Source organism: Periplaneta americana, chromosome 2 (assembly GCF_040183065.1).
Source record: "Periplaneta americana isolate PAMFEO1 chromosome 2, P.americana_PAMFEO1_priV1, whole genome shotgun sequence".
Taxonomy (NCBI): domain Eukaryota; kingdom Metazoa; phylum Arthropoda; class Insecta; order Blattodea; family Blattidae; genus Periplaneta; species Periplaneta americana.
The window spans coordinates 63645099-63672841 of record NC_091118.1 but is presented as its reverse complement, the minus strand read 5'-3'; the positions used below and the strand labels follow the sequence as shown (position 1 = coordinate 63672841).

Here is a 27743-nt window from a genome sequence, read left to right as displayed (position 1 = left end):
ATAGTCGCAAGCGAGAATTTCTTTAGTGATGATTGAGACTATAACACGCCTCGAGGTTGAAACAGGAAAGGATGATGATAACGACAGTAAGGGCTTGTAATTTTTTTGTATTTATGTATCTGCTATGAAAAATGTAACAATTTGTGCAGCTTGAGGGAGCTTTTCGACATAGCTAATTCCATTAATAATTTCCTTGTTAATACCTACTTCTGCAGATGTTCGAAATGTCTACCCTCTTTTCTAATACGTATCTCTTACTTACCTACAGCTTTTAAGGAACCCAGAGGTTCATTGCCACCCTTACATTAGCCCGCCATCGGTCCATATCCTGAGCAAGATTAATTCAGTCTCTACCATCATATCCCACCTCCCTCAAATCCATTTTAATATTCTCCTATCTACGTCTCGGCCTCCCCAAAGGTCTTTTTCCTTCTGGCCTCCCAACTAACACTCTGCATGCATTTCTGGATTCACCCATACGTGCCACATCCCCTGCCCATCTCAAACATCTGGATTTAATGTTCCTAATTATGTCAGGTGAAGAATACAATGCGTGCAGTTCTGCGTTGTGTAACTTTCTGCATTCTCCTGTAACTTCATCCCTCTTAGCCCCAAATGTTTTCCTAAGAGCTTTATTCTCAAACTCCTTAAGCTCTGTTCCTCTCTCAAAGTGAGAGTCCAAGTTTCACAACCATACAGAACAACCGGTAATATAACCGTTTTATAAATTCTAACTTCCAGATTTTTTGATAGCAGACTAGATGACAAAAGCTTCTGAACTGAATAATAACAGACATTACCCATATTTATTCTGCATTCAACTTCCTCCTGAGTGTCATTTATATTTATTGCTGTTGCTCTAAGATATTTGAATTTTTCCACCTCTTCGAAGGATAAATTTCCAATTTTTATATTTCCATTTCATACAATATTCTGGTCACGAAACATAATCATATACTTTGTCTTTTTTGGATTTACTTCCAAACCTGTTGCTTTACTTACTTCAAGTAAAATTTCCTGTTTTCCCTATAATCGTTTGTGGATTTTCTCCTAATATATTCACGTTGTCTGCATAGAAAAGAAGCTGATGTAACCCATTCAATTCCAAACCTAGTGGCATATTCTCTAATACGTATCTCACATCATTTTAATAAAAATAGTGTGGCATATGCCTCTTGCCTCAGTAATTTTGTAAATTTGCTGCCATTTTTTATGACTTGAGTTACTGTATATAAGTTTGGTTGCTCTGCATGTTGTAGTCTTACACATTCCAACTTGCTTTACTTCTAAATTTAGTTCTCCATTCATTACAGTATTTCTTCACACACATCTCCATTTCTTGTGCAATCTCCTGCTGTCATTCATCTTCTTTTCTCTGTAGATCCCATATTGTAGATTGACACCATGCAAAAGAATTGTACTCATGAAGGAGAGAACTCTAGGTAGAATTCGTGTATTTTTTTTCGAACAGATATATCTGCAGTTCTTTGAGACTATAGAGACCTTTAATAATTGAATCGGGAAATAAAAGGAAAGAAGAGAAAAAACGAAGGTCCCATCATGGATGAGAAGTTTCTAGGAATGTTGTGAAAATTTGTGCAAGGAGCAGGTATTTGAGAGAAAACATAGAAAAAAAAGCTGGCATATTTTGAGGTTTTCCAATCACCCCAAATCTATCTAATATCTACATTTCTGCCTTATATATTTCTTTTGTTAATAGTAATTTTATTAATAATGTAGTTTATAATGTGTTGGAGTACTAAAATTGTAATAACGTCTGTTTGTTGCAGAATCTGTTAGGAGGAGCACTGTTTGGAATATATGTGGGCTTGCCTTTGGTGTGTGTGTTAACTGGCATTGGCTCCAGTTTATGTTACTTGTGGTCACTCTGGCTTGGGAAGGATCTGCTTGAGTATTATTTTCCTGACAGAATAAAGGACTTTCAAGAAAAGGTATTATGTTTATTAAAAATACACTACAGATATTTTGGCGTAATCTTATAATGTTTTCATTCCTGCTAAGGGAAAGAAAATAGCTAGGATTCGCTCTACACAGGAATAATAATTTTTATTGCTAGGCTTAACTTAAAAAATACTAGATTTAGTGGAATAGAGTGATAATAGAATTTCTTTCTTCTTGCGAGCTATCATTATTAAGTTATCTTTGGCTTCTTTTAGCTTTCAATAACATATAAACATAGTTGTGACTGCTTTTAGCATTCATATGAGGGGTGTAAATAAAGTAGTGGCGACTTTTTTTTTTTATTTTATTAGGTTGTGATGCTTTATCAACATCTTAGGTTATTTAGCATCTGAATGAGATGAAGGTAATAACGCCGGTGAAATGAGTCGGAGTCCAGCACCAATAGTTACCCAACATTTGCTCATATTGGGTTGAGGGAAAACCCCAGAAAAACCTCAACCAGGTAACTTGCCTCGACCGGGAATCGAACCCAGGCCACCTGGTTTCGCGGCCAGACGCACTAACCGTTACTCCACAGGTGTGGACAGTGGCAACATAGACAGTACGGACATATTATTGCACTTACATGGAAAATACATTTACATCCCTTCAATATAATCACCAGCGTGTTCCTATATCTTCTGCCAAATCCGTGATAACCGTTGAATGCCATTAGCGAGGTTGTTTCTGTTGATCTTTCTAATGAACTCCCCTACTGCATAAAGCACTGATGCAATATCTGGAAACCTCTTGCCTCGAAGTGGTTCTTTCAACAGTGGAAACTAGTCGCAGTCACAAAGACTCATATCAGAGGAATACAGAGGAAGTTTCAATACTTCCCAATCTCTTCTCTGTAGCAATTCAGCCACTGCTCCTGTGACATGACAACAAGCATTATCATGCAAGATGATAGGTGAATTGAGGAAATGTGGACGTTTGTGCCACATAGCTGAACGTAGATTTTCGGGAAAATGTTGATAGTACGCTGCATTGACATTTTTGTCTTGAGGTACGGCATAACTAATGATAACATCTTCACTGTCATATGCCACTATCAGTATGACTTTCACCCTAAAGCAGTGGTCGTCAGCACTCACTGAAATGGGTAATGGGTAAGAGGTGCAGCAAAATATGCACCCTCATGCAGAAGAGGGAGGTAGAAAGCATACCCAGCCAGCAGCCATGGATGCACGCTGGTGCTGTAAGAGTCCTACAGGTAAGAGACACTAGCTCGAGGGTGCACTGTGCTGATGATCGCTGCCCTAGAGGGTTCATGTCGCACTTTCTTTGGATGTGGTGATCCTTTGTGGTGTCATTCATTAGACTGATCCTTTAGTCTATACTTGTATACCCATGCTCACGCCCACGTCTCATCAATGGCAACAGTACGTTGCAGGAATACATCCCCTTCGTTGTGGTATCTCTGTAGGTGGAGTTGAGCTATTGCATATCGGTGCCACTTCTGTGCTTCTGTCAGGTTATGAGGAACCCAATGTGCTGCAATTTTTCTCATGTGGAGGTTTCTCTTCAGGATGTTTGATGACTGAGTCCAACCTCAGTAGATAATTCTCGTACAGTCCAGTATACCGGGGACAGAACAACTAGAGGCTTCAGTGACGTCACTACAGAAGAAACCACACACATCAGAATTGTTCGTTGCACTACAAACTGAAAACGTTGACCATCTACTTTCACTGATCCAGCTGCGCTCTCACAATACAATAACGTCTGTTCAGAAAATGTTTTGCAGCTGAATGGTACCGTATACCTGCTAGTGCGGGAGGAGGGGGTGGTCGGACAGTAAAAGTAACCGTCTCCAAGCTTCTAGATGTTCTGTCCCCAGTATAATGGTTTGGAAGTAAATCCCGAAAAGACAAAAGATATGATTATGTCTCGTGGCTAGAATATTGTACGAAATGGAAATATAAAAATTGGAAATTTATCCTTTGAAGAGGTGGAAAAATTCAAATACCTGGGAGCAACAGTAACAAATATAAATGGCACTCGGGAGGAAATTAAACACAGAATAAATATGAGAAATGCCTGTTATTATTCGGTTGAGAAGCTTTTATCATCCAGTCTGCTGTCAAAAAATCTGAAAGTTAGAATTTATAAAACAGTTATATTACCGGTTGTTCTTTATGGTTGTGAAACTTGGCCTTTCACTTTGAGAGAGGAACATAGGTTAAGGGTGTTTGAGAATAAGGTGCTTAGGAAAATATTTGGGGCTAAAAGGGATGAAATTACAGGAGAATGGAGAAAGTTACACAACGCAGAACTGCACGCATTGTATTCTTCACCTGACATTAAATCCAGACGTTTGAGATGGGTAGGACATGTAGCACATATGGGCGAATCCAGAAATGCATATAGAGTGTTAGTTGGGAGGCCGGAGGGAAAAAGACCTTTAGGGAGGCCGAGACGTAGATGGGAAGATAATATTAAAGTGGATTTGAGGGAGGTGGGATATGATGATAGAGACTGGATTGATCTTGCTCAGGATAGGGACCTATGGCGGGCTTATGTGAGGGCGGCAATGAACCTTCGGGTTCCTTAAAAGCCAGTAAGTAAGTAAGTACAGTCCAGTAATGGTCCAAGAAGACCTTGCACTAACTTCACTTATTTGAATGGACAACCTGTGAGAGCCACATGTGCGTCTCATTCCGACCCATACAAAATGCAGAGACCCATCTTGCAACCATCTGTTACGATAGTGCATCATTGCCACAAGCTTCAAGTAACCCTTGATGACATTGGCGTGCATTTCTACCACAGGCTACCTCGATTTTTATCCACGATCGCTGCTCAAGTTTAGTAAACATGCATTAGAGCAGTTAAAAATAGTACTCTACATTTAACCATGCACCAGTGTTATATAGCAACCGGTTTTATCATTCAATACATCAATAGTATCTCCTACTACTAGCACCAGTTGTTTCATATTGCATGTGAATGCGTATGACCCATTCCCGGCAGTGTTGCCACTACTTTATTTATAACCCCTGTATTATCTCATCATTTCTGTGTGATGGTGATGTATTGTCACTGTCCTGCAGGTAAAAAGAAATGAAGAGCGACTGTTGTACTACATGCTGTTTCTGAGGATGTTCCCCATGTCTCCTAACTGGCTTATCAACTTGCTGTGCCCAATATTAGGAGTCCCCATCAGTACTTTCTTCATATCCATTTTCATAGGTAAATACAACTTTTTATTTTTATTTTACGTTATTTCCAGCAGTAAAGTTCTGCTCGAGAAATTGTGAATTTCAAAATATGGTTATAAGTAGGGACCAGATTTGTATGTTTTTACCTATTTTTTTTTCTTGCTTCTGAACTCCTAATTTCTTCAGTACTTTTCTGAATCATGATCGTAGGAGTCGTATATGTGAATTCTGTTGAACCTAAATAAACCTAAATTGGACCTTAGTACCTAAAAAACCTAAATCATTGTTGATAAGCGATATCCTGTATCTGCCGTGTTATATAGCCTTTATAGTTCTTTATGCCGGTTGGCCTCTATATGGAAACTTGTCCCTGAGAATTTTGCTGGTTTCCTTAAATGGATCCGTTCTCATTAATATATGCTTCCACAATTTGCACTCTTTCTTCTGTCGAATAAGTTGTCTTGCAGAATGCAAACAGAAATATGTGATTCGAGTGATGAAATGAACTGCTAATAGAAGACTACTAACTGCATGAAACTGTACCTTATTGCAGCTGTTTACACAATACGATACAATAATGGCATTACAAGCTGTCATATATCACATTCATTCATTCAAAGGAGAGGAAGGGCTACTTTTTCGTGCGCCACTCAGTACAATACTATGTATATATTTGTTGTAAAGTTATACTGTACCTTATAGGGAAATACTAAGAAGATTTTTTCTAACAGATTTTGTTCCAATTGAAGGGTTGATCACGTTTCTTATACAATATAATACAGTGAAATGCCAGTATAACGAACTCGAGAGGGTACTGTAATTATTTTCGTTATAGTGAAATTTCGTTAGCGAAAATTGTTTAAATCTGCCTACAAATTGTGTCCATATTATGAAATAATGGATACTGTAACTGGGTTAGGTTATAGTGTATATCCATATTATATTGCAACTTCAATAAGCATCAGTACCATAATGATAATTATGCATATTCGACAACTGAATAATTATTCTTGCATATTTTACAATGCAATAAAACTCCGGTAAGACGCTGTTCAAGGGACCGGGTGTAAAACGCGCATTAATCTGGACCGCATATTAGGAGGGTATACTAATTTTGACTTATATACAGTATCTATTAGCATTTTTCCTTATTGAAATACATGATTCATGAAAGGTAATATAGTATTACTCCATTATGTATTTATTGTACTGTACGTCAAAGACACTTACAATATGTACTGTACTAAATTCTTTCGAAAAAAAAAAAAGCCATTTATAGTTGTTTCCCATGTGCGTGTTCTCATGTTTACCACACTTTAGTTTCCTACGATTACATCCTCCCGACATCGCAGTTGTAGTGATTGAGTCGCGATTTTTTATTATCGTTCTTAATGTCGATGATGGGATTGCTAATGAATCAGAGAGTTGTTTCTGAGTAAGAGTACTGTACTCATTGTACTTTCGTAAGATTTCTAACTTTTCCGACACAGAAAGGGCTTTTCGTTTAACACTCAATGTAATCACATTTACAGACACTTCACTACACAAAAGGACAACAAACTGCCCAGCAAAAATTTCCAGAGTTTTATTACAGCCGAGTGAGGAATGTTGTTTGAGAGAGAGAGGGTTAGCAAGAGGGTGAGGTATTGTAACTGTATGTTGGCTTTAACCATGCAGATAAGGAGTCGAATAAGAGAGCATAACAAGAGGGTGGGGTATACTAAGGTATGAAGTATGAAGGTTTAAATGCACAGGTAAAGGGTCGAATACCAATACTTTTCAGGTTAGTGGCACCAGTGAGTTCAATGACCAAGATGTTTTATTGCTGTTACAGTACATTGCTGAAAATTACATGGAAAATATTCCACAAAAACAGCGTATTATGCGGGACTTGAGCGCAACAAATGGAGTATTTTGTAAAGGCGTTATATATTAAATGTGCAGGGACTGGACAAAAAAAGCATATTACATGGGATAGCATAATAAGCAGGTGCGTCTTATCGAGGTTTTACTATATTTTTCATTCATCATGGCCTTGTTAGGACCAAAATTAACTTTTACAAGCAAAAAGTACGTTGAACTGGGTTATATAGGTTAGGTATTGTTACATTTACATCCATTTTGTTGAATCGATTTCTCGAAATATTACGATCTACGAGACTGGGTTCTGAATCGATCACTCGAAATATTAGCTTTGAGATTGATTCAGTAATATGTATTATTTTAACAGTTTGACTTCCCTATGTAGTAAAGAATAAACCACTATACACAGCACTGTTCAGTTCTTCATTGGTGGCACTTCTTATCTTCTTACTTTGAGGTCCAATGGCGTCAGAATCAATACTTTTCTCAAGTTTATTCTGTCTTTGAGAAACGTTGAAAGTGTTGATGTACTTATGCTATATTTTCTTGCGACTTTGCTTTTCTTCTCTCCTCTGTTTACTTTTTCATTGATTTTTCTCTCCTCTACTAGCGAAAATTGCTTTACAGCTAACACTAATATAAACAATTAGTACCTCATTTGATGAATTTCTGGTAAGTAATCATGGAAGGAATAGTTACATATTTTACTGCTAAATCACTTCATTTAATGAAATAGTACCAAAATATTTCTTACCTAACTACATTATGCAATACATAAGGGAAAAAGCACGCAGTACATGTATTTTCACATCGTAATTTCAGTTCTTCACAATGGCATCATACTCCATGTTTTCCTTCTTTCCTGTCATTCACTCATATTTCCTTGATTTTCATTTTTTTTTCTCTGTTGTACAGGTCTGATGCCATATAACTTCTTGACAGTGCAGACAGGTGAAATCCTAAGCTCTCTCACATCCCTGAATGAACTGATCACGTTAGAAACATTTTTAAAGTTGGCAGCAATGGCATGTGTTGCCTTGGGTCCTGGTTTGTATCTCAAGAACAGTGGTGAAGATCTCCAAACTTGAAGTCACCTGTACTTAGGATGCTGGTATTAAAATATTCCGTCCTACTTTACACTTCATAATGTGACATCTTCTTTTTCAGAAATAAAATTAAAAGTCATTTCTGATAGGCCAATGTCTGACATTTCTCATACATACAGATATAAGCATAATAACTTAAAGTACAGAAATAAGAATACTGTACTGCTTCTCTATTTCCCTACAAATAGTTAATTGCTCTCAAAATTTTTTGTAGAGCCTATTAAAAATAGGATGGATCTATGTGAAGATTAACCATTGTAACCAATAACCATTGACAGGGTGGATGTTTATGCAGTACAGTATGTGGCCTAGCTAATCAACTGAGAATCTGTAATTTTCTCTTCAGAGTTGTACTGCATATAGAGGCATACAGAATTAAAAATTTTGTTAGTAAGGTTTTTTGTTTTGTAACTCTTCATTTGCGAACACTTGCTTTATTCCACTTCATAATTTTATTTGCTTCCAGTTTTTTATTTTACCACTTTTATATAATGTCATGTCTTATTTGTCGTGAAAGAAGTAAAGAGGATAGTGGTTAATCTTTACTACACATCTTTACTTAGCTTCACTTAGATTTATATTTAAATTTGATGAAAGTTTTGAAAGTCAGTTTAAGGGGTTAGATAGCACTTACAGCAGTAAAATTTTTGGAAATATTCAACTTTTTTTCCTCCATAACTGTATCTTGTACAATAATGAAAACTGATATGTGTAAAACACTGTCCTTCTGCATTATGAAAAAAAGTATTTTTATGATTTAAAAAAAAAAAATTTATTTCTTTATTTTTTATTTATTTATTTATTTATTTTTTCAAATTTCTAATTGGTGACAGTTCACTGTGCAGTAATGAAGCATTTCCCTCATAACTCATGAACTTGTTAACTTTTTCATGTTCTCTCTCTTTTATTTTATTGCTGAAACTCATGTTTACAATAGCATGCTCTTTTTAACTACATTCCTTAATAAATAATATATATATATATTTTTTTTTATTTTGTGTTAGAAGAAAATACTGATATTTGACCATTTTTTTAAGTGAATTCATTTTTATCTGACAATCTATCAAAGGTAGAGAAGTGAGATTGCATAATATTGTAGATATGACATGCATAAATACACACAAAAAATTTCATCACAGAATGTTGGATAGTTTTTTAGTTATGTGGGAAATGCTTCATCACTGCACAGTGAACAGAATTTTGAAAAAAGAAAATAAATAAATAATTTTTCTAAATCGAAAAATATTTTTTTCATGTAGCAGAAGGGCAGTGTTTTACACATACTAATTTTCATTATTGTACAAGATACAGTAATGGAGGGAAAAAGTGTTGAATATTTCCAAAATTGGTTTGCTGTAAGCTGTACCTAACCCCTTAATAACATTTTCTTTCAAGATCACTACCCTTTACATAGTTTTTTACATAGTTTTTATATTGCGCATCATAGAGATACATACTGAAAAGATAGTGTATATAATTTTTACCCTCCAGTGGATGATTAATGATTCATCCAAGCATTTTTGTCTAGGAGAGACATGTTAATATTTTATACTCTTCGCCACTGAAGTATTGCTCTTAGTGCACCATGGGAGGTGATTGTCAGTATGCAAGTGTGATAATTATGATTATTAATGAAACAGTGGTGGAATTCTAGTAGGAGAAATAGGAGTATCCCACGAAAAAACCTACCACTGAACACCATTTTTGTTCATCACAAATTCCACTCGAACCCACCGGGATTTGAATCCAGGTTACTAGAATGGAAAGCTGATGATCTAGTTCAGGGATGAGAAACTCGCAAGTAGGGGTGAGATATATTTTTACCCACCCCATTCTATACAATAGTCCACACATGTGGAGTAACGATCAGCGCGTCTGGCCACGTAACCAGGTGGCCCGGGTTCGAATCCCAGTTGGGGCAAGTTATCTAGTTGAGGTTTTTCCCGAGGTTTTCCCTCAACCCAATACGAGCAAATGCTGGATAACTGTCGTTGTTGGACCCCGGACTCATTTCACTGGCATTATCACCTTCATATCATTCGTCCACACCTGTGGAGTAACGGTCAGCGCTTCTGGCCGCGAAACCAGGTAGCCCGGGTTCGAATCCCGGGCGGGGCAAGTTACCTGGTTGAGGTTTTTCCCGGGGTTTTCCCTCAACCCAATACGAGCAAATGCTGGGTAACTTTCAGTGCTGGACCCCGGATTCATTTCACCGGCATTATCACCTTCATATCGTTCAGACGCTAAATAACCTAGATGTTGATACAGCTTCGTAAAATAACCCAATAAAATAAAAAATAAATTCATATCATTCAGATGCTAAATAACCTAGATGTTGATACAGCGTCGTAAAATAATCCAATAAAATAAAAATAAAATTCTATACGATCAAGAGGACTTCAATATGTTGACATCTTGCATGAAAACAAACTGTTGGCTATGTCGTCGCCAGTGGCGTATTTGAAATCTAGTTTGCACAATGCAATACAGAACACTATAATAACATAATAGAGACAGTTGTGTAAGATTATTATTCATGTTGGACAAGTTCTGAAGAGGAAAGCTGATATCTTTTAGGTTTCACCAGTTTGTCAATATTGGGCTGAATAGTTGAACATAATCTCTATTGGCACACTAAATGAAAATCAGTTAATCTGCTGCGTATGTCACTTTTAATGATATTCATCTTGGAAAAATAACTATTCGCATAGATAAGTCGAGTCGAACATTGCCATTAATCATCCAGCAAACAATCGCAAATTTGGAAACTTCTCTTCTGATAGGCTTTTATAAATCTCAGGACCAGACATCCCTGAACATCAGATAGCTGTATTATTCTGCAAGTAAATTAATTATAATTGCAGTTCAGGAGGAGCTTCAAAGGAGCAAATGTGAGAGGACAGGTAAACAGTTACACCTCCGAAAATGATCTTAATGCTCTAGAAATGTGCTTCGAGATAGTAAAAGTGCCCTCACTATTTTCTCAATTTGTTTTTCAGATGGGGTTTCATTTAGTCTATGTTTATAGCTGCTTTTCATTTCCTCCAGTTTCTTCTTCTGTTCTGTACCTTGTAAATAAAGAAGTTAAAAGCCCAATATTAATGCGTAACTTGCTGCTAGCGATGGCTACAAACTACAAACACTGCAAGCCACCAGCGTGGCTCAGTCAGTTAAGGCACTTGCCTGCCGGTCTGAAGTTGCGTTGGGGTGCAGGTTCAATCCCCACTTGGGTTGATTACCTGGTTGGGTTTTTTTTAGGTTTTTCCCAACCGTAAGGTGAATGCCAGGTAATCTATGGCGAATTCTCGGCCTCATGTCACCAAATACCATCTTGCTATCACCAATCTCATCGACGCTAAATAACTTTGTAGTTGATACAGCGTCGTTAAATAACAGCTAAAAAAAACAAACCTTGTACAACAATAATTATACATACCAATACCTGTAAATACGTGCTTCCCATAGTTTGTGTGATGAGATTTGTTAAAATATCTTTTAATATCAAAGAGAGAAACTTAATTGTTTTGCATCGAGCAGATCAAACATCTGATTTTATCATTATCAACGACAAAAAATAGTCGTCCTTCCAATCACTATGATATATGCAACGTCGGTTTGAAGAACTCATAATACTACCTCTGCTATTGTGATGTCTTTGCATTGAAACAGGCGCCTTCGAACGTTACGAAAAGGGGAAGGAAGGGAAAAGTATGTGTGACTCTGTGGATTCACAGTATCGCATCCCTGATCTAGTCATTGTGTTCCATGTATATAGTCCACACCTGTGGAGTAACGGTCAGCACGTCTGGCCGCGAAACCAGGTGTCCCGGGTTCGAATCCTGGTCTGGGCAAGTTATCTGGTTGAGGTTTTTTCCGGAGTTTTCCCTCAACCCAATACGAGCAAATGCTGGGTAACTTCTGGTGCTGGACCCCGGACTCATTTCACTGGCATTATCACCTTCATTTCATTCAGATGCTAAATAACCTAGATGTTGATACAGCGTCGTAAAATAACCCAATAAAATAAAAAAAATAAATCCATGTATATAATTTGTTAAGCACTTTGCAACTGAGGCTTCTTCCTCAGTCAGTGTTGTTAGCAAATAATTTACAGCGCTTTTTTTTTCTATAAAGAGATATAATTAAATACAAACATACTTTGACAATTATTATGATCTCTTGCATTTGTAGAGCTCAAAACTACAGATTACTAGTTCTAAAGAGAAGTTTCGAGGTGAGAAAGGTGAAGTACAGACGTGGACAAATTATTAGACTAAAACATTTTTCTTGGAAACATAATATAATTCGTCATATCAACTATCAGTATAATTCACAGTCTAGTCTCTATTGTTGTAAGTATGATTGTTTACATCTTCTGGTATATTTTTCCAATGGTTAAGTATATTTTTTTCTGGCTATGTTGGTACTACTGGTGTTTTAATTATATATACTGCAGGAGATATTCTCCCATGGCCTGCAAGAAGACCGGACATGAACGAAATTGAAAATCTGTGATCTATTCTGAAGAAGAAAGTGAACAAAAAGACGCTTACAACAAAACATGGACTCATTTAACACTAGGAGGACCAGAGATTCTGTCTACCTACAAGGATTGGACCCGTCATTTTGACGGGTGCAGGTTTAATAGGTTTTCTTTCCAAATATTTAACACTTTTGAATAGGAATGTTTATTTATATAATTTTTTAATGCTTTTAGTGAATATGTATGATTTTTCTCTAGAATATGATATTTTTTTAAATTTCAATAACTATTGAGTTCATCTTAAGAAATCTAAGTACAAAAATGAAAGGAATAATTTCCACATTTAAACACTATACATTACACTATAAACAAGAAAAAAACTATTAACAAGAAACACAAAAATAAGCATCCTTTCATGATTGTTTATTCAAAGCCACCGGCTGCATCATAACACCGTACACAGGTATACTCGGAACTTGCTAAGCATGGTCCACATAAGTACTTGAAGCACTTTGCACACTGATTTTTACTTCTGTTCTTCCCTCTGCATCCTCCATCCTGACATGTCTTGCGGACTTTGCGCTGCTGAGGAATTATTTCAGGAAGAGGGGCTGGTGGTCTAGTGGTTACATATCTGGCTGCTAGTTCTTCTCCCAACTTGAATATGAACTGGCGCCGGGAAACATTGTCACCTGTTACCTCCTTGTACAGAATCCATACGTTGATTGTGGCCAGGTCCAGTACATTGAAAAACACATGCATAGGCCATCTAGGGCATCCGCATTTCACAGTGTAAAGTCGAGCCATTTGATCTATGATGTCAACACCACACTTAGTTTCATTATAGAACATCACTGTTTTAGGTAGCTTTTTTTTATGCTGCTCGTTGATGGTAACAGTGTTGTTTTTTGTGCTCAACAGGAGCACATTCTTGTTCTTTTTACACTGATAGGAGGTTAGGGTCATGTCACCCGACTTGTAAATAGTGGTACTGTGCAAGGGCACTGTAGATGATTTTGCTGATGGAAGAACTTCCCATCTAGACTTTTTCAGTGTACCGACTATGCTAGTACTCTTGCATTTCAAATTTTCTCCAAGAGATTTTTTCCGTGATGAAATTGTCGCATGTAATATTTCTTCCCTTAGAAAGGTAGGGCTCTGCCAGACGCATTACAACATGCTCTGCTAACGGTACACCTGCAGGACACTCCTCATCTCTACCAAGGTAAGGAAAACTGTTCACCAAGTATTTAGAGCTCGTATCAACAGCCAGCCAAAACTTTATTCCAAACTTGTCTGGTTTGCTATTCATGTACTGTATGAATGGACAGCGAGCCTTGCAAGGAAACAACTGTTCATCCACAGTGGTTTTCACTTGGTTTGTAACATAGCAAGCAATTGGCAATGAAGGTATTCCATATGGGAGTGGCAGCTGCAAAGCAATCTGTTTGTAATCTTTGAGATCGTGTGGCTTTCTCGTCAAATCGCAGAAATCTCAAAATTTCACTAAATTGATTTCTACTCATGGTGTTCCGAAAAAAAGCTGGTCCCCAAACTTGCGACCATAATAATTTTAGGGGAAAGTTTTTTGCGCCATATACTCCTCTCACATACATAAGAGAAATAGCAGCTTCTAATTCTTCAATACTAATGGTCCAGCTGTCATCTTGTAATTCCTGACATACTCTTTTTTCAGTACATCTTTTTATATTCAGAAGCATGCTGTCATCAATTAGAAGTTTCCATGCGCTCGAATGCTTACCGTTTACAATGGACCTCTTCGCATGGCCTGTAGGTCCGGGGGCTTCTGTCACGATATTCTGTTGTGCTCTTCTTCCAGGTGCAGCTTGTGGAGGAATAACAGTCCATTGTGTCCCATCGGCAGCAGTCTCAACACTTCCTAGGACAGGATTGTTTGTTACCTGAGAACAATTTCGTCCTTGTCCACTGCCATGGCCACCTCTGGTAGTTGGAACATTAGGAGCCAGTGGTAATGAAGCAGCTGAAAACATAATTAATAAATTAGATACTTTTATATTAGAGACACAATTCAATCCAGGAAAAAGTGTTACAGAGATTTTTTCATATTGCTGTTGTGGTAATTAGAATTGAAGTAACATATTACAGGTATTTATAAAAAATATGGTGATGAAAATAATAATAATAATAACAATAGTAATAATAATAACAACAATAGTAATAATAATAATAATAATAATAACAATAATAATAATAATAGTAATAACAATAATAATAATAATAGTAATAACAATAATAGTGTAATAATAACACGACAATGAATAAATAATAATAATAATAATAATAATAATAATAATAATAAATAACAATAACAGTATAATAATAATAATAATAATAATAATAACACGACAACGAATAAATAATAATAACAATAAATAATAATAATAATAATAATAAATTATGTAGCCTACCTCTTGTAGATGAAGTGTCAGCTGGCTGTTCTGGTTGCTCGTTATCTTGCCTCACATTATGCGATGAATCATCATCTGAAGAGCCACTAGTTTCATCTCTGCTAGGAACATAATCTGCGTCCTTATCAGCATAGTCTGTACCTTGATTTTCACATAATTCGTGGATTTCGTCAATTTCACACAGATTACGCGGATCTTCACATTCTGATTCGTCACCAGACATAGTCATCAAATAGTCGATTTCTTCTTCTGACAAATAACATTTTGTCTCCAGATGCTGCCATTGTGAAACTGAATTTTCGCCGACGAAAACAGAGCGCAGTGTCAAAACAACACACACTTAGAGAACAATATTTTATTTTTAGATACCGACAAAGGACCTGCCGAAGAGTCATAAACCACTCGCAGAGGTCGAATGAAATCTAAACATTGCTGCAACAATAGAAATTTGAACCGCATCTGGTATGCAGGCACGGCCGGTCTGAAACTTGAAACCCGTCAGAATGATGGGCGATGGTGCTACTAGTAGCAATTGCTTGTAACATCCTTTAGAAAAGTCATAAAAGTCTAATATTTTTAGGAATCATACATCACAAAGATAAAATAAAAGTCATAAATTGTGGGAGTCATAGGATGAAAAGTTTTCGAATAATCATTTAAATCCGTGGTACCCGGCAGAATGACGGGTCCAGTCCTCCTAGTGTTAAGCACTGTCTGATATCTGGCTAAATGATGCTGATATTTAAAGAAAGTGTCAAACTTTGATTTCCAGCATCCCTGGTAAAATCAACGTGTTAATAAAGAATAAGGGAAAGTTAATTTAGTCTAATAATTTGTCCACGTCTTGAATTACATATAATAATAAAATAAGACAGAAAACCTTAAAAAGAATGTAACATCAAGAACACTTAAATCTCACAAAATATTATATGCAGTACAGTACACAACAGGCCAGTGCTGTTGTGTGTATCTGTAAAACAGTGAAACATTATTTTACTGCTTTACTTACTAACACTAATACTCATACCTAAACCTCAAATATCTAGTAGGCAATGGTTGGCAATACCATATTGGGGAAAATTATTTTTTTCATATTTGCTTAGCTCAGGGATGCAAAACTGTGCTCCAATTGTGGCACACATCACAAGCCAGAACATGTGATTCATCCCTTCCTTCCACCCCCACACATCATTGGATATGGTAGAGGGAGAGGAAATAAGGAAATATGTATTCATTGGGCTTGCAGACATCACAGATATGTAATTCAAGACCTCGGGATTGTGGACGGGGAACAGACTCTTTCCACAGGCTTCCACCCCTCTCTTCCCTAGTTCTGCAAGCATGGCTTAGCTGATATTTTTTTATGCTAAAACAGTTACTCCTTCCTTTATTAATTTTGTAAATACTCACTAACAAGTGATTTTGAAATGTCTTTAGTAATTTAATCTGTCAGACTAACTGTAATTAATAATAAACATTTTTTACGAATAATTCGCGATTTTCGATATTTCGCGGAAGTTTGTGCATTAATTACTGCGAATTATTGGGAGTCGACTGAATTTGTTGAGCCCCTTCCCCCCAAATGTAATTGAACTTAAATGCAGATTTTCCAGCATTATGTATATGACATATTTGTTGAGCACCAGAAAATATTTAATTAGTCCTGGGAATTTGTGAAATGCGGGAATATAAAATATACTGCATGTGTCAACTCTATCATCAAGGAATGTAAAAGAAAGGTGAAGTCTGTCTTCCATTATTAGGGAAAGAGTGTTTAGGATGCTGATGTAGCCGACATGTAGCTTTCAAACAATTTATGATTTTACATCTGTGCAGAACTCTAAAAAACCTCGCACAAAATTAAAATAAATCCTAAATATAGCTTAATAAATACATTAAAAGTGTGAGAAGTTAAAAAGAAAGCTCAGCAAGTCTGAAACAATCTCGTTTATTGTTAAGTATTTATTATCAAAATGCAGATTCCATTGTCTTCTATAGCAAGGCTGACATTATTTTACATGGAACATTATTATGTTAGTATACATATGAAATGGCAAAAACGTGTGTTTGAGATGACGAAAACGCGATATTTGCATAACATGTTAAATCTATAAATTCCAACTGATTGTGCTAATTCTTTCAGAAACTGTTAGAAATGTGAGAAATGCATGTTTACTTTATTCTGATGTGAAAGAAATAGTGCAACAGTCAAGCAAATCCGTGAAAAAATATATTAAGGGTTTCAAGGCACACACAACTATTTCACAATATCACAAAAAGTAAGTTTCTTATCTTAATCATACCTTATTTTAATCTACCATGTGATCAAATGAATTACTGTTTCCTTAACTACTCAAGGCTGCAATTGTAAGATTAATGCCCACGTGCATCAACGTCGGTTAGTGTAATCACCGGTTTAAATTGTCACCCAACCGCTGGTTAAGCATTTTTACAGTGGATCGACCTCGGTTACGACTTAAATAGGAGGTTAACCACAGTAATCTCTAACCGGTCATATTCGAGCGGTTAAAAGAGATAACCAGTGATTAGTAGAGCAAGTAAAGCAAAATGGCGGCCAGAGTCACAGATGTTTATTTCGAAGACAATTATTATCGCACAGTAGCCTACTTTAATTTCTTGGATAGAGCATGAACGTGAAGTTTCTTTAGTGGAAAGAGAGAATTCTTACGAGAAATTAGGTGACAGAAAATTTCAGGAGGTATTTCGTTTATCAAAATGTACAAATGGATCACTTGAAATAACACAAAAAGTCATATTTCTCCTATGGATCGGTTGCTTATATTACGATTCTATGTAACTGTTATTTTCTGTACTAAAAGGGTGATTACTCGAATATCTCTTTCTCCATGTCACTGGCTGAACAAAGAGAGGTTATGGATGGATCTTGGGATAGTGAACAGTTCCCTCGTGTAAATGGGGTCCTGGATCGTATACACATTCCTACTAATCTTCTACATCCTTTTCCTTTATAGATATTCCATCTTTTTATATATATTATATTTAAATCTAGTAATTGAGTCTATCGATACTTCAACCTCACATTGGGATATAATCATTTTTGCATTCAATTTTCTATTTTGTACGATTTTAACCTAACAGCACTGAAAAGCAAAGAAATGCAACTCGCAAATATAACAGCGCCCAAAGGCAAACAAATGCAAAACGAAAATGTAGGACATGTTCATTTCGATGTAGAACGGAGTGAGCGCAGCCGTTTTTAGATGTTGACTATTATCTTTGCAGCGGTATGGATGCTTTCCTTTAGTAATTTTGTAGAAACAGTGTACCATCATAGACATTACTCTGGTTAAATGAGGTGTCAGCTAGCCATGTTTAAGTAATCGGTAATTGTGAATGGTGCACAGAAATTACATTTTAACCACTGTTACTGTTTAACCGTCGTTTCGTAATCTATGATTAATGCGTTTTTAACCGATGTTGATACACATTAGACTAAATTTGTCAGCATACTTATTTCACCATATGCAGCTGAACTTAAAACTAGCATATCTCTGAAATAATTTCATGTGAATTAGTCATATCTGGTTTGAAATCCTTCACATGAAACAGTTTTCCTACAGTATCGAAGTGAGCCTACAATCTTAACAAATTCGTAGGGTTATTGATATTTCAATTTTAAGAAAATGTTTAAAACAAATGAATGTAAAAACATTATTGTAATATATCTATTTTCGCTTGGCCTGCTACATTTCTCAGGCAATTGTTGCTAGAGTGAAAAAATATATAAGGGGAGGGGCCAAAAAATGGATACACACTTTCACAGATGTTATATATGGACGCTCAAAGTTTAACTGAATTACTGACGGAATGTGTAGTGTGATATTCTATTAAAATATAATGGTAGTCGCATAAATACCAGCGCTAAGAACACATTTGACAGGCTTCTTGTTTGTCATTCAGTGAAAAGGTACAAGAGGAGGAGGAGAAATTTGCAAGCAAAATAATTTGGCCTAACAAAGCACAATTTAAGCAAAATGGTAGAGAGAATCATCATTATTGTGTGTACTGAGCTCCAGAAAATTCACACATTCATACAGACAAGGGGTCAATCTACTGACAAGGGAAACTTTTCATCACACCCCTTTCAGATATTAATGGAGCATAGCTCATTTCGAAGCTCATGAAACAACCTTGGAAATATGTCGAAGTTGCTTCTAAAGGGCGTAAATCCTAGTTAAAAGTCACTACATTCCAATGGACATACAGCAATACTTCATAATTATATCATCGTTCATGTAGTTCAACAGTTAATGACATGCCTTTCAAGTAAAAGTTCTGGGTTCGATTCCCAGTTACTTCTTTTTTATTTTAAAACAAAAACATATAGAGCAGAGGACTTCTGAATATCAATAGAAATAAACAGTCTGAATGAACAAGAAGGTTCTTGCTTGCATCTACGTAATTTTTCAGTTTGTTTACATTACACAAGGTGCATTAGATCTGGAATCGGAGACTTTTTGGTGGCTAGATGAATCCGTTAAACATAGTTCGTGATTTCTGTAAATTAGTGCAGAGTTAAGCTCTTTTATTCGCAAGAAAATAAATAAGAAACACTTTTATTGTATTAGTTTAGAGTAGTAACATCTATTTCTTTTTCCATTAAATTACAAATAATGAAACACAAGAAAATAACACATTATTATAAAAAAAAGACAAGATGTGTATTCAATTTGAACACGGGTATGCTACTTAACAACTAAACACGCTATCATTCAGCTAACTCATTGTCCTTCAAAAGTGATTCCATATCTATTACACATTTACATACAACTGTTTCATGATTCTTGTAACGTTATTTAAGTCCTTTTAATAACAACTTAGGCATGTTTTGATTTTATATTCTAATTCAGGTGTCCCAGAGAAATAAAATAAGCTATCATTTGTTAAAATCTGAAGGGGGGTGTGGACTGCCATGCAGGGATGTACGTAATTTAATCATTCATTCTTGAAGGAACAGTTATTGGCCTTGTGTACCTCGACATGCTTCGTACATCCATTTTACCTCTATTAGTGCACGGAATGCGCGATTTTATTTTGAACAAGATGGTGCACCTCCATACTATTACCACAGTCTAGTATATACAGTCACGAAGCTTGAGTTGTGAGGGTGCTAGGAACAATAGACTGTGCCGGTACTATTTCACATTGTCTGTAATGAGACGATATTAGCAATCCTAGTGGTTAACAACTATCTATGGATGCATATTTACTACGTATTGAGCTTCGTGACTATATACTAGACTGTACTATTACCAAGACCTTACCAGGTCAATGGATAGGACGAAGAGGTGCTGTTGAATACTCTCCACATTCACCCGATTTAACTCCACTTAGCTTTCACTTATGAGGGACCTTTTAAAGGATGTGATGTATCACATAAACCAGCTATAGGCCTATTAGTGGAGCTACATGAGGAAATTGGTGTCGTGTGTAATCATTACAATGATGGACGCATTGATTAATGTTGCACATGAAATAGTTCATCGAACCCAGAAGCACTTCGAGTATTTGTTGTGATAGCAGTTGTTAAAAATTTCTCACAGCCATCCCTTGATGTGTAGATCAATTCAGTAATAACATTTTACTCAGATATTTTGCACCTTGAAGTGTGTATACAATATTTGGGCCCCTCTGTATATTGTAGTTGCCTTAGTGTAAACTATATCTAACATGAAATTATAGTTATAAATTAAGAATTCATTGTCGAATGGCTGTATGCTTTTCCCCACATAATCTGGAAAGTATACATCATTCCATATTGATATTTCAGCTCCTGAAATAATAGGTCAGAACATCAACGGTTATTATCCAGAGATCATAAATATTTATGGTGAAACAGTTCCATAATTTCTAACAAAGGTTTTTAGTGAAGTTCATTATTATTATTATTATTATTATTATTATTATTATTATTATTATTATTATTATTATTATTATTATTATTATTATTGTTACGTAAGTTGCACTGTCTCCATGGCTAACGAGAAAGACAGGCTTTGGCACGAATCGGAGTCACGTGATTATCATGGTCTAGCCATGGCCATCTTGACAATCACCTAATATAAATACGTGTTCAAAGGTCTTAAAAAAAAAAAAAACTATATTAAACTCTCATGTTAAACGTGCATTTATATATAAACTTGTTCAATGTTGGCCATGTTATGATTAAGAATGTGACGTCACGCCGTAGTCTGTCTTTCTCATTAGCCACGCACTGTCTCCTATTTATTGAGGAAATTTTACATTTCACTCATTTTTGACCAGTGATCTGCACTGTTCACGCTTAAAAGAAAAATACTTACCAGTATGCTATAACAATTAAATATTTTTATAAGGTATTTAGAGTTGTCAAATTGTTAGATAATTTGAAAACGATCAAATTAACTATTCCACATTTACATTCTACAGGGCTTCCAATCTCGAGTGTTCCAACTGCCTTGAAAATTCTGTATGGAGAACTCTGTGCACAATTCCTAATATTTGGGCAATCAGATTTACACTGTAGGGCTGCTTACTGCATTTAGGTCAGATGTGTTGTCAGTTCATTTTGAGTTGAAGTAAAAAGTAGTTTATACAGAAGTATAAGTAGTTAGGAAGTAGTTTGTTTATACTTTCATTTATTCAGATCATTGTATAGTGTCATGAGGTTCAGTGTGAAACAGTATGTTTTCATTTATATTACTTTTGTGAAGTGTAGTTCATGGAGAAGAGTGCGTAGAAAATTCCTCCGAAAATATCCAGAATCTCCAATTCTATCTAAGAGTACAGTTTATGATCTTGTAAAAAAATTCAGAAGTACAGTTTCATTATTGGACAAGAAGAAAGGTAACGACATGTGCTACCTGAGGAACAATTAGACGACATATGGCATAAGTTGGAAAACAGTCCTGTAAAATCTATACATCTTTTAGCGCAACATCTGTACATGATACTACTAAATTGTTAAAACTAAAGCTTTATAAAAGATGTGTAATACACCGATTTCAAGAGCCGGATAGCCAGGCAAGACCTAATTATTGCAGGTGGTTCCAACAATCTGTACATGATGGAATTGTTGACTCCAATTTAGTGTTTCTACTGGTGAAGCATGGTTTTTTTGAGTGACTAGGTTAGGTTAGGTACCAGTGTGCTAGGGGCGGGTTAGGGACAACCCTTTGTGCGTCGGCCATACTGAGGCCTATTGTGCACCCTGAATTTTTATTTGATGAATGAGGATAAAGAGTATCAGCCCACTACCCGCATGTGACTCTGTACCCAATGGGGGCCCCCTACCGCTCCCCTCCCTAAGTTCATACCACCAAAGTAACCAAACAGCACAGGATCCTGCCCTTCCAAGGTGTCAAAGTGCCCTTGAAAGTGCTCTTAAGGAATAAATACTGGCAGAGATATTGCAGAAAGCTGGAAACCCAGGAACGGTTGTGGAGAAGACATCCCCACCCCCGTAAGCAGACGAAGACATGTCATGAACTGAATATGTCTATGGAATGAGATGAAGAAGATGAATGATATGAAATCTACTTAAATTCCTTTTCTACACAGGAAGGGAAGGGAAAATGACCGTGACAATGAAAATTCCAACCCAGCATTTGCCTAAGTATCTGTGGAAAACCACGGAAAAGCCACAGTCAGGTTGGTTGGTCCTGGGATCGAACTGCGGACCTCCCGAATGCGAGTTCCATGCGGAACGCATGAGCCACTTCAGTTGGTTTTGAGTGACTATGTCAAGAAACAGAATGATTTCATTGGAGTAATGAAAATCCACACTATACTCTACAGGTTCCTTTCCACGATGAAAAAATTGATGTATGGTGTGCAGTAAGTGGGTGTAGGATAATTGGACTCATATTTTTTGAAGAGACAGTGAACTCCCATCATGGACAATATACTCACTCCCTTTTTCAGGAAACTAACAGATGAAGAAAAATCTTATGCATATTTTACGCAGAATAATGCTACTTCTCATGCTTCTGATATTTTCATGAGAGAAATAAATGAAATTTCTGGTGACAGAGTTGTGAGTCATGGTCTATGGCCTCCTAGATTCCCAGATTTAAATCCCTGTGACTTTTATCTGTGTGGTAAATTGGAAGGATGTGTGTATGCAAATAATCCACATTCCATCGATAAACTCAAAAACAATATTCAACCCAAGGTTCGAACAATACAGGCAGAAGAGCTCTGTCAGGTGATCACGAATGTGCTTGAAAGATGTGAAATGTGCCTGGCAACTAAGGGTCTTCATTTTGAATATCATCTTCAAGCATAAAGCAAATTTTTGCAAATTTTTCATTAGACTATTTTCACTGCAGAAGCAGGGCATGATTTAGCGGCTTGTCCCATGTCTCTACAGCTTTCCGTCCAGTGATAATCCAAATACGAACTGACAATCATTGCATCACCTATTTTCAAGCATGGAAAATGGAGACGCCTGAATGGAACATGGTATACTAGTACATGGCGTAACAGCCTAATGTCGGGCTCCTCAAAAAAAAAAAAATTGTTACCAATATGCATTCCAATTCTGAGGCTTCATTAGAGGTTTCTCAACAAGCTTTGTTTTATGTATATAGGGAAGTCAACACCTACGATCTAACCCCAACCTGAAGGACCAGGTCTCCTAATTTACATCCCTGGGAGACAGGGTGGCCCAGCTATACCCCTGGGCACTGGGTAGCTCAGGTACCTTAGGGTTGCTAATTCTCGTACCCACAAGGACCCACAGCACCTCCCCTCTGATATTTCCTGACTACTTAGATCTGTTAGTGAGTCACTGTCCAGAGACTCCATTCTGTATTCACCTCTGCCACAGCCCATGTTGCCACTACACCCAACCCCAAGGAAAACCTACAGGTGTCACCTGGACTGGAAACTCATTTCCATCGAAAGCAATCCCAGACCAGTGTTGCTGCCGATGCTGGATCACACTTTGTTCGAGGTGATAGCCCTGCCCTCTTATCAAAAGGTTTGACTCCTGACACTGGTGTCTCCCAAGAGATCCCCTCCCGAAAATAAAAGAAACGAAAAGAAAAGATTCAGGTCAGATCAAACTCCTGATCCTCTGTGATTCAGTGAGGTTTCATTCCATTTCCGTTGCAACAACAGAACTGGCCCACAGCATTGCTTATGAGCAGATGAACATCATTTCGAACATTTGTTGTAATTTAAACTAAGATTAAACATGGTGATAGCATTTAATTATTCTTTTAGTTTTTAGATTATAGAACAGTCTCTGCTTGCATATTTCACAGTGAAAGTAAGCCCCATATGGCAGGCAAAGGGCTAGCAACTTGCTGGAAAATGGTCAAACCATGCAGGGATCCCTCGAGATTGGAAATTCTTTATCAAATAATTAAATTTAGTTTAACAGTGACTAAGAAATAGGCCTACCACTTTGTTGTGACTGATCCAAGCACATACAGACAGAAAGCTTCGGTCTGATGATTATCCATTATGCTATTGCATAACTTTTTTCACTGGCCAAAATGATTTTTCCTGTTGTAAATGTTAAAATGTGTTCCAAAAAAAAAAAAAAGTTAGGAGTTTAAGTTGACAGTTCTGTGAAGCACTTTGCTTGCGACTGAACTTCGAACAATCAAACACCATGGTACAAACATGTAGATGTGCCCCAAGCAGGTATTGGGTGTCACACTAGTCCTCAAGTTGACATCACTGTAATTATATTCATTCCTTGCTCACAATCGTCGTTGGTATTGTTGTTTATAATGATTATATTTTTATTTGTTACTTTCTTCCAATCGATTATTTTATTTTATTGTAAGTTTTGTAATATTGTTTTAGTTAGTACTAGTAGTGTATTTGTTGGTGTAGAAGGCAGCCTTTACAATATGAACTTGAAATTAAATAAATATATATGAAGTATTCCATATTAAGAGCATCAAAATGATACAAATGGTAGAGGGGTCCAATATGACTATTTTGAGATAGGGAACCAATGGTCGAAGATGTCACTTTAATGCTCTTAAAACTCAGAAACTCTGAAGTAAATTCTGCAATAAGTGCAGAAGGTTTCTTTAATCTGCTTTATTTTCAAAATATTTTACAACTATACAAAATGGCATCCGCCAACCTCGAAAAATGCAGTATAACAGCATAAGAAATTCTCAAATAATCCCAGTGTCTGTTATACGACAAGACAGGCAACTAGGATCCTGACATCCAATTCCTTGTCAGTTTCAATTGGGATTTCATAAATTAAGGATTTGATTTGGAGTGAGAGTTGGTGATCACGCTGGCCAAGGAATGGGACCTCCTTGTCCAATCCAATGTTGAGGAAATGTGATATTCAGGTGACGGTGATTGTATGTTGTTTTGTAAGCTAATGCCATGGAACTTTGGTATACGAACTTCGAAGCAGCAGGCATGCTAGTAGGCTTGCACTATCAGGCACTACCCAGAAGTGTAGCATTTAATTACCTAATACAATGATCATCAACTCACTGTGACGTCAGCTCAGCTTTTCCTGCTGCCCTCTGGTTTCCCTTCAGCAGGCAGACTGTCTGAGATTTGCAGTGGCAGCTCCATTTTATGATAATTCTTTCTCATATTGATCAAATTAAACTTAAAGTAATGTGAATGCCTGATACTGGTAGTTACGTGTATGAAACCAATTGATGGATAGTTAGGGATGAAATGAAAGCTGAATAAATCTGAATACTGCATTTTAGATTTCTACTTTGCCCTTTGATTTTGATTTTCTTTTAGGCTACAACTCTGAACAAAATTGAGGGGTTTGCCGGAAAAAGGGCGTATACGTCAATATGGTGAATTGAGATACAGGCAATCTAAGATTTTAAAACGCACCTGAATAAAATGTTATACAGATAGTGAACAAAATTATACATTAAATTAAAAATCTTAGCGAGTAAGAATGTTTTGTAGCATTTAGATAATTTATATTATTAAATTTCCTTATATTTGTACAATATAAAACTTCAATCTATACGCCCTTTATCCATATAATGATTTGCTTGGGGATTTAATGTAGATTTCAGATTTAAATTTCACACGGAATTGAAACAAAGACATATTTTATGACATTTATTAACTATTTCTAAAGGAAATACCTAAAATATGTGGAATATCTCATTTTGAGTTCATTATCTATTTTTTCTTTGTAGTAATCACAAAAAAGAGAATGGAGAATTTTTACATTCAATTCAGGATTGTCAAAATATATTTTATTTGAATCAGTATAATGGCTCTTGTTTTGTAGTATTGTTGTCAAGTGTTCGTCTATTAGTTTGCACACATTTTCCGAAAATTTGTGCGGTCTATTATTGTGAGAGCCCCTTTTCTCTGTAAATGTCTCATTATTTAAAAGTTTACTTTGAATGACGCATAATCTTTTTTCCGAAACGCCTTACACCTGGAATACTATCTTTAGACATACTTGAATACGTTTTCCCTCATTCAACAAAAAATATATCCAGGTATGTGATCGGCACCTTCCAAATTTCTCCGTTAGCTTACGTTTGTATTTCGGTTCCGATATTTTCATGCACCTGGCCAATTCACTGTCTTGCTCACTTTTTTCTTTAGTATTATAGAAATATTGAAAAATCTCCCTCTGCCGAGAAATACTTACTCTTTCGAAGCACTTCTGGCTGCAACAACTTTCAATTATGTTATTTTTCTTACCAGGTACAAATTTTCCACTTGAAGAAACGTGCTGTTCTCCCTTAATCTTACGCCTTTTTGATGTCTTTCTTTCTGTTCATCTTGTCCATCCTCAGCTGCTTCCGTCCCATCATATTTGCTTAGTCTCTACCAAGAGAAAACGCAATACAGTATGTGGTAACGCGCAGCACTAGCTCTACTTGTAGACAGACCGACTAAATCGCGCAAGCACGCAGCCTTGTCCTGCAGGTATGTACAGTACAAGCAAAACAAAATTTCGCTACTATAATTAATGAATTATTCACTACATTTTAAACCGTTTTCCTGAAGAAGGGCATATAGGTCTATCAGCCTTTCTTCCGGCAAACCCCTCAATTATTTATTATTATAAATATTATTCCTTAAGACTATCACATTGATTTAATTTAATAAATAATTATTATATCCTCAACATTAATTACAGGACTTCAAAAGAAAATATTAATAAATACTGTAAAATTCAGTGATATAAATCTCATTGGAATATTATGCTTTCATGTGTTAATTAATTAGGTTATCTTGTTGACTAGTTTCAGCTGATGGGTTATCATCAGAACTGGGTTGTCTTCGCACCTTCTGATTGTGTTTCCTATGGGGTATGTTTGTGTAGTGTAATGTGGAGTCAAAAGAGTGTGTGTTGTGAAATTGAGTTGTGTGTTCAGGATTTTGTGTGGTTGTGTTTTTGTGTGCCTGTATATTTCGTATTGTTCTAGTGTGTCAGAGATATAGTGTTAAAAGTTGTGTAATCAAGATGTACAAATCTCATGTTTTAATAGGACAACATGTTCGTTTACTGACTTTGACATTGAAATTGACTGACACACTTTTTATAGCCAGGCAACATTCAAAACATAACGCTTTCGTTCTTGAGTAGTGCATGATGTCCTTATTCCATACCCACTAACTGATAACAAGGAGTACTATAGAGAGATAGGCCATTTTACTCTCTAAAATTGACCTGAAATACGCTAACATAGTGGGAATAGAACAGTGCTAT

The 27743-nt window shown here is 36.3% G+C and overlaps 1 protein-coding gene across 7 annotated transcripts in view; it reads left to right on the top strand.

Moving 5' to 3' along the window:
* Positions 1–27743, top strand: part of LOC138694297 (transmembrane protein 41A-like) — a 65974-nt gene that overhangs the window by 5612 nt on the left and 32619 nt on the right. For 4 of the 7 annotated variants that reach the window (XR_011330891.1, XR_011330890.1, XR_011330889.1 and 1 more), the window contains exons 4-7: positions 1791–1952; positions 5019–5157; positions 7905–8100; positions 12552–14568. Coding sequence is in view for 1 of the 7 variants with exons in the window: in XM_069817874.1 (XP_069673975.1) it covers positions 1791–1952; positions 5019–5157; positions 7905–8077 (474 nt within the window). In the remaining 6 variants the exon portion in view is untranslated. Of the gene's footprint in view, positions 1–1790; positions 1953–5018; positions 5158–7904; positions 8494–12551; positions 14569–27743 lie in introns of those variants that run through there. The other 3 variants (XR_011330886.1, XR_011330887.1, XM_069817874.1) reach the window with 3 other exon arrangements.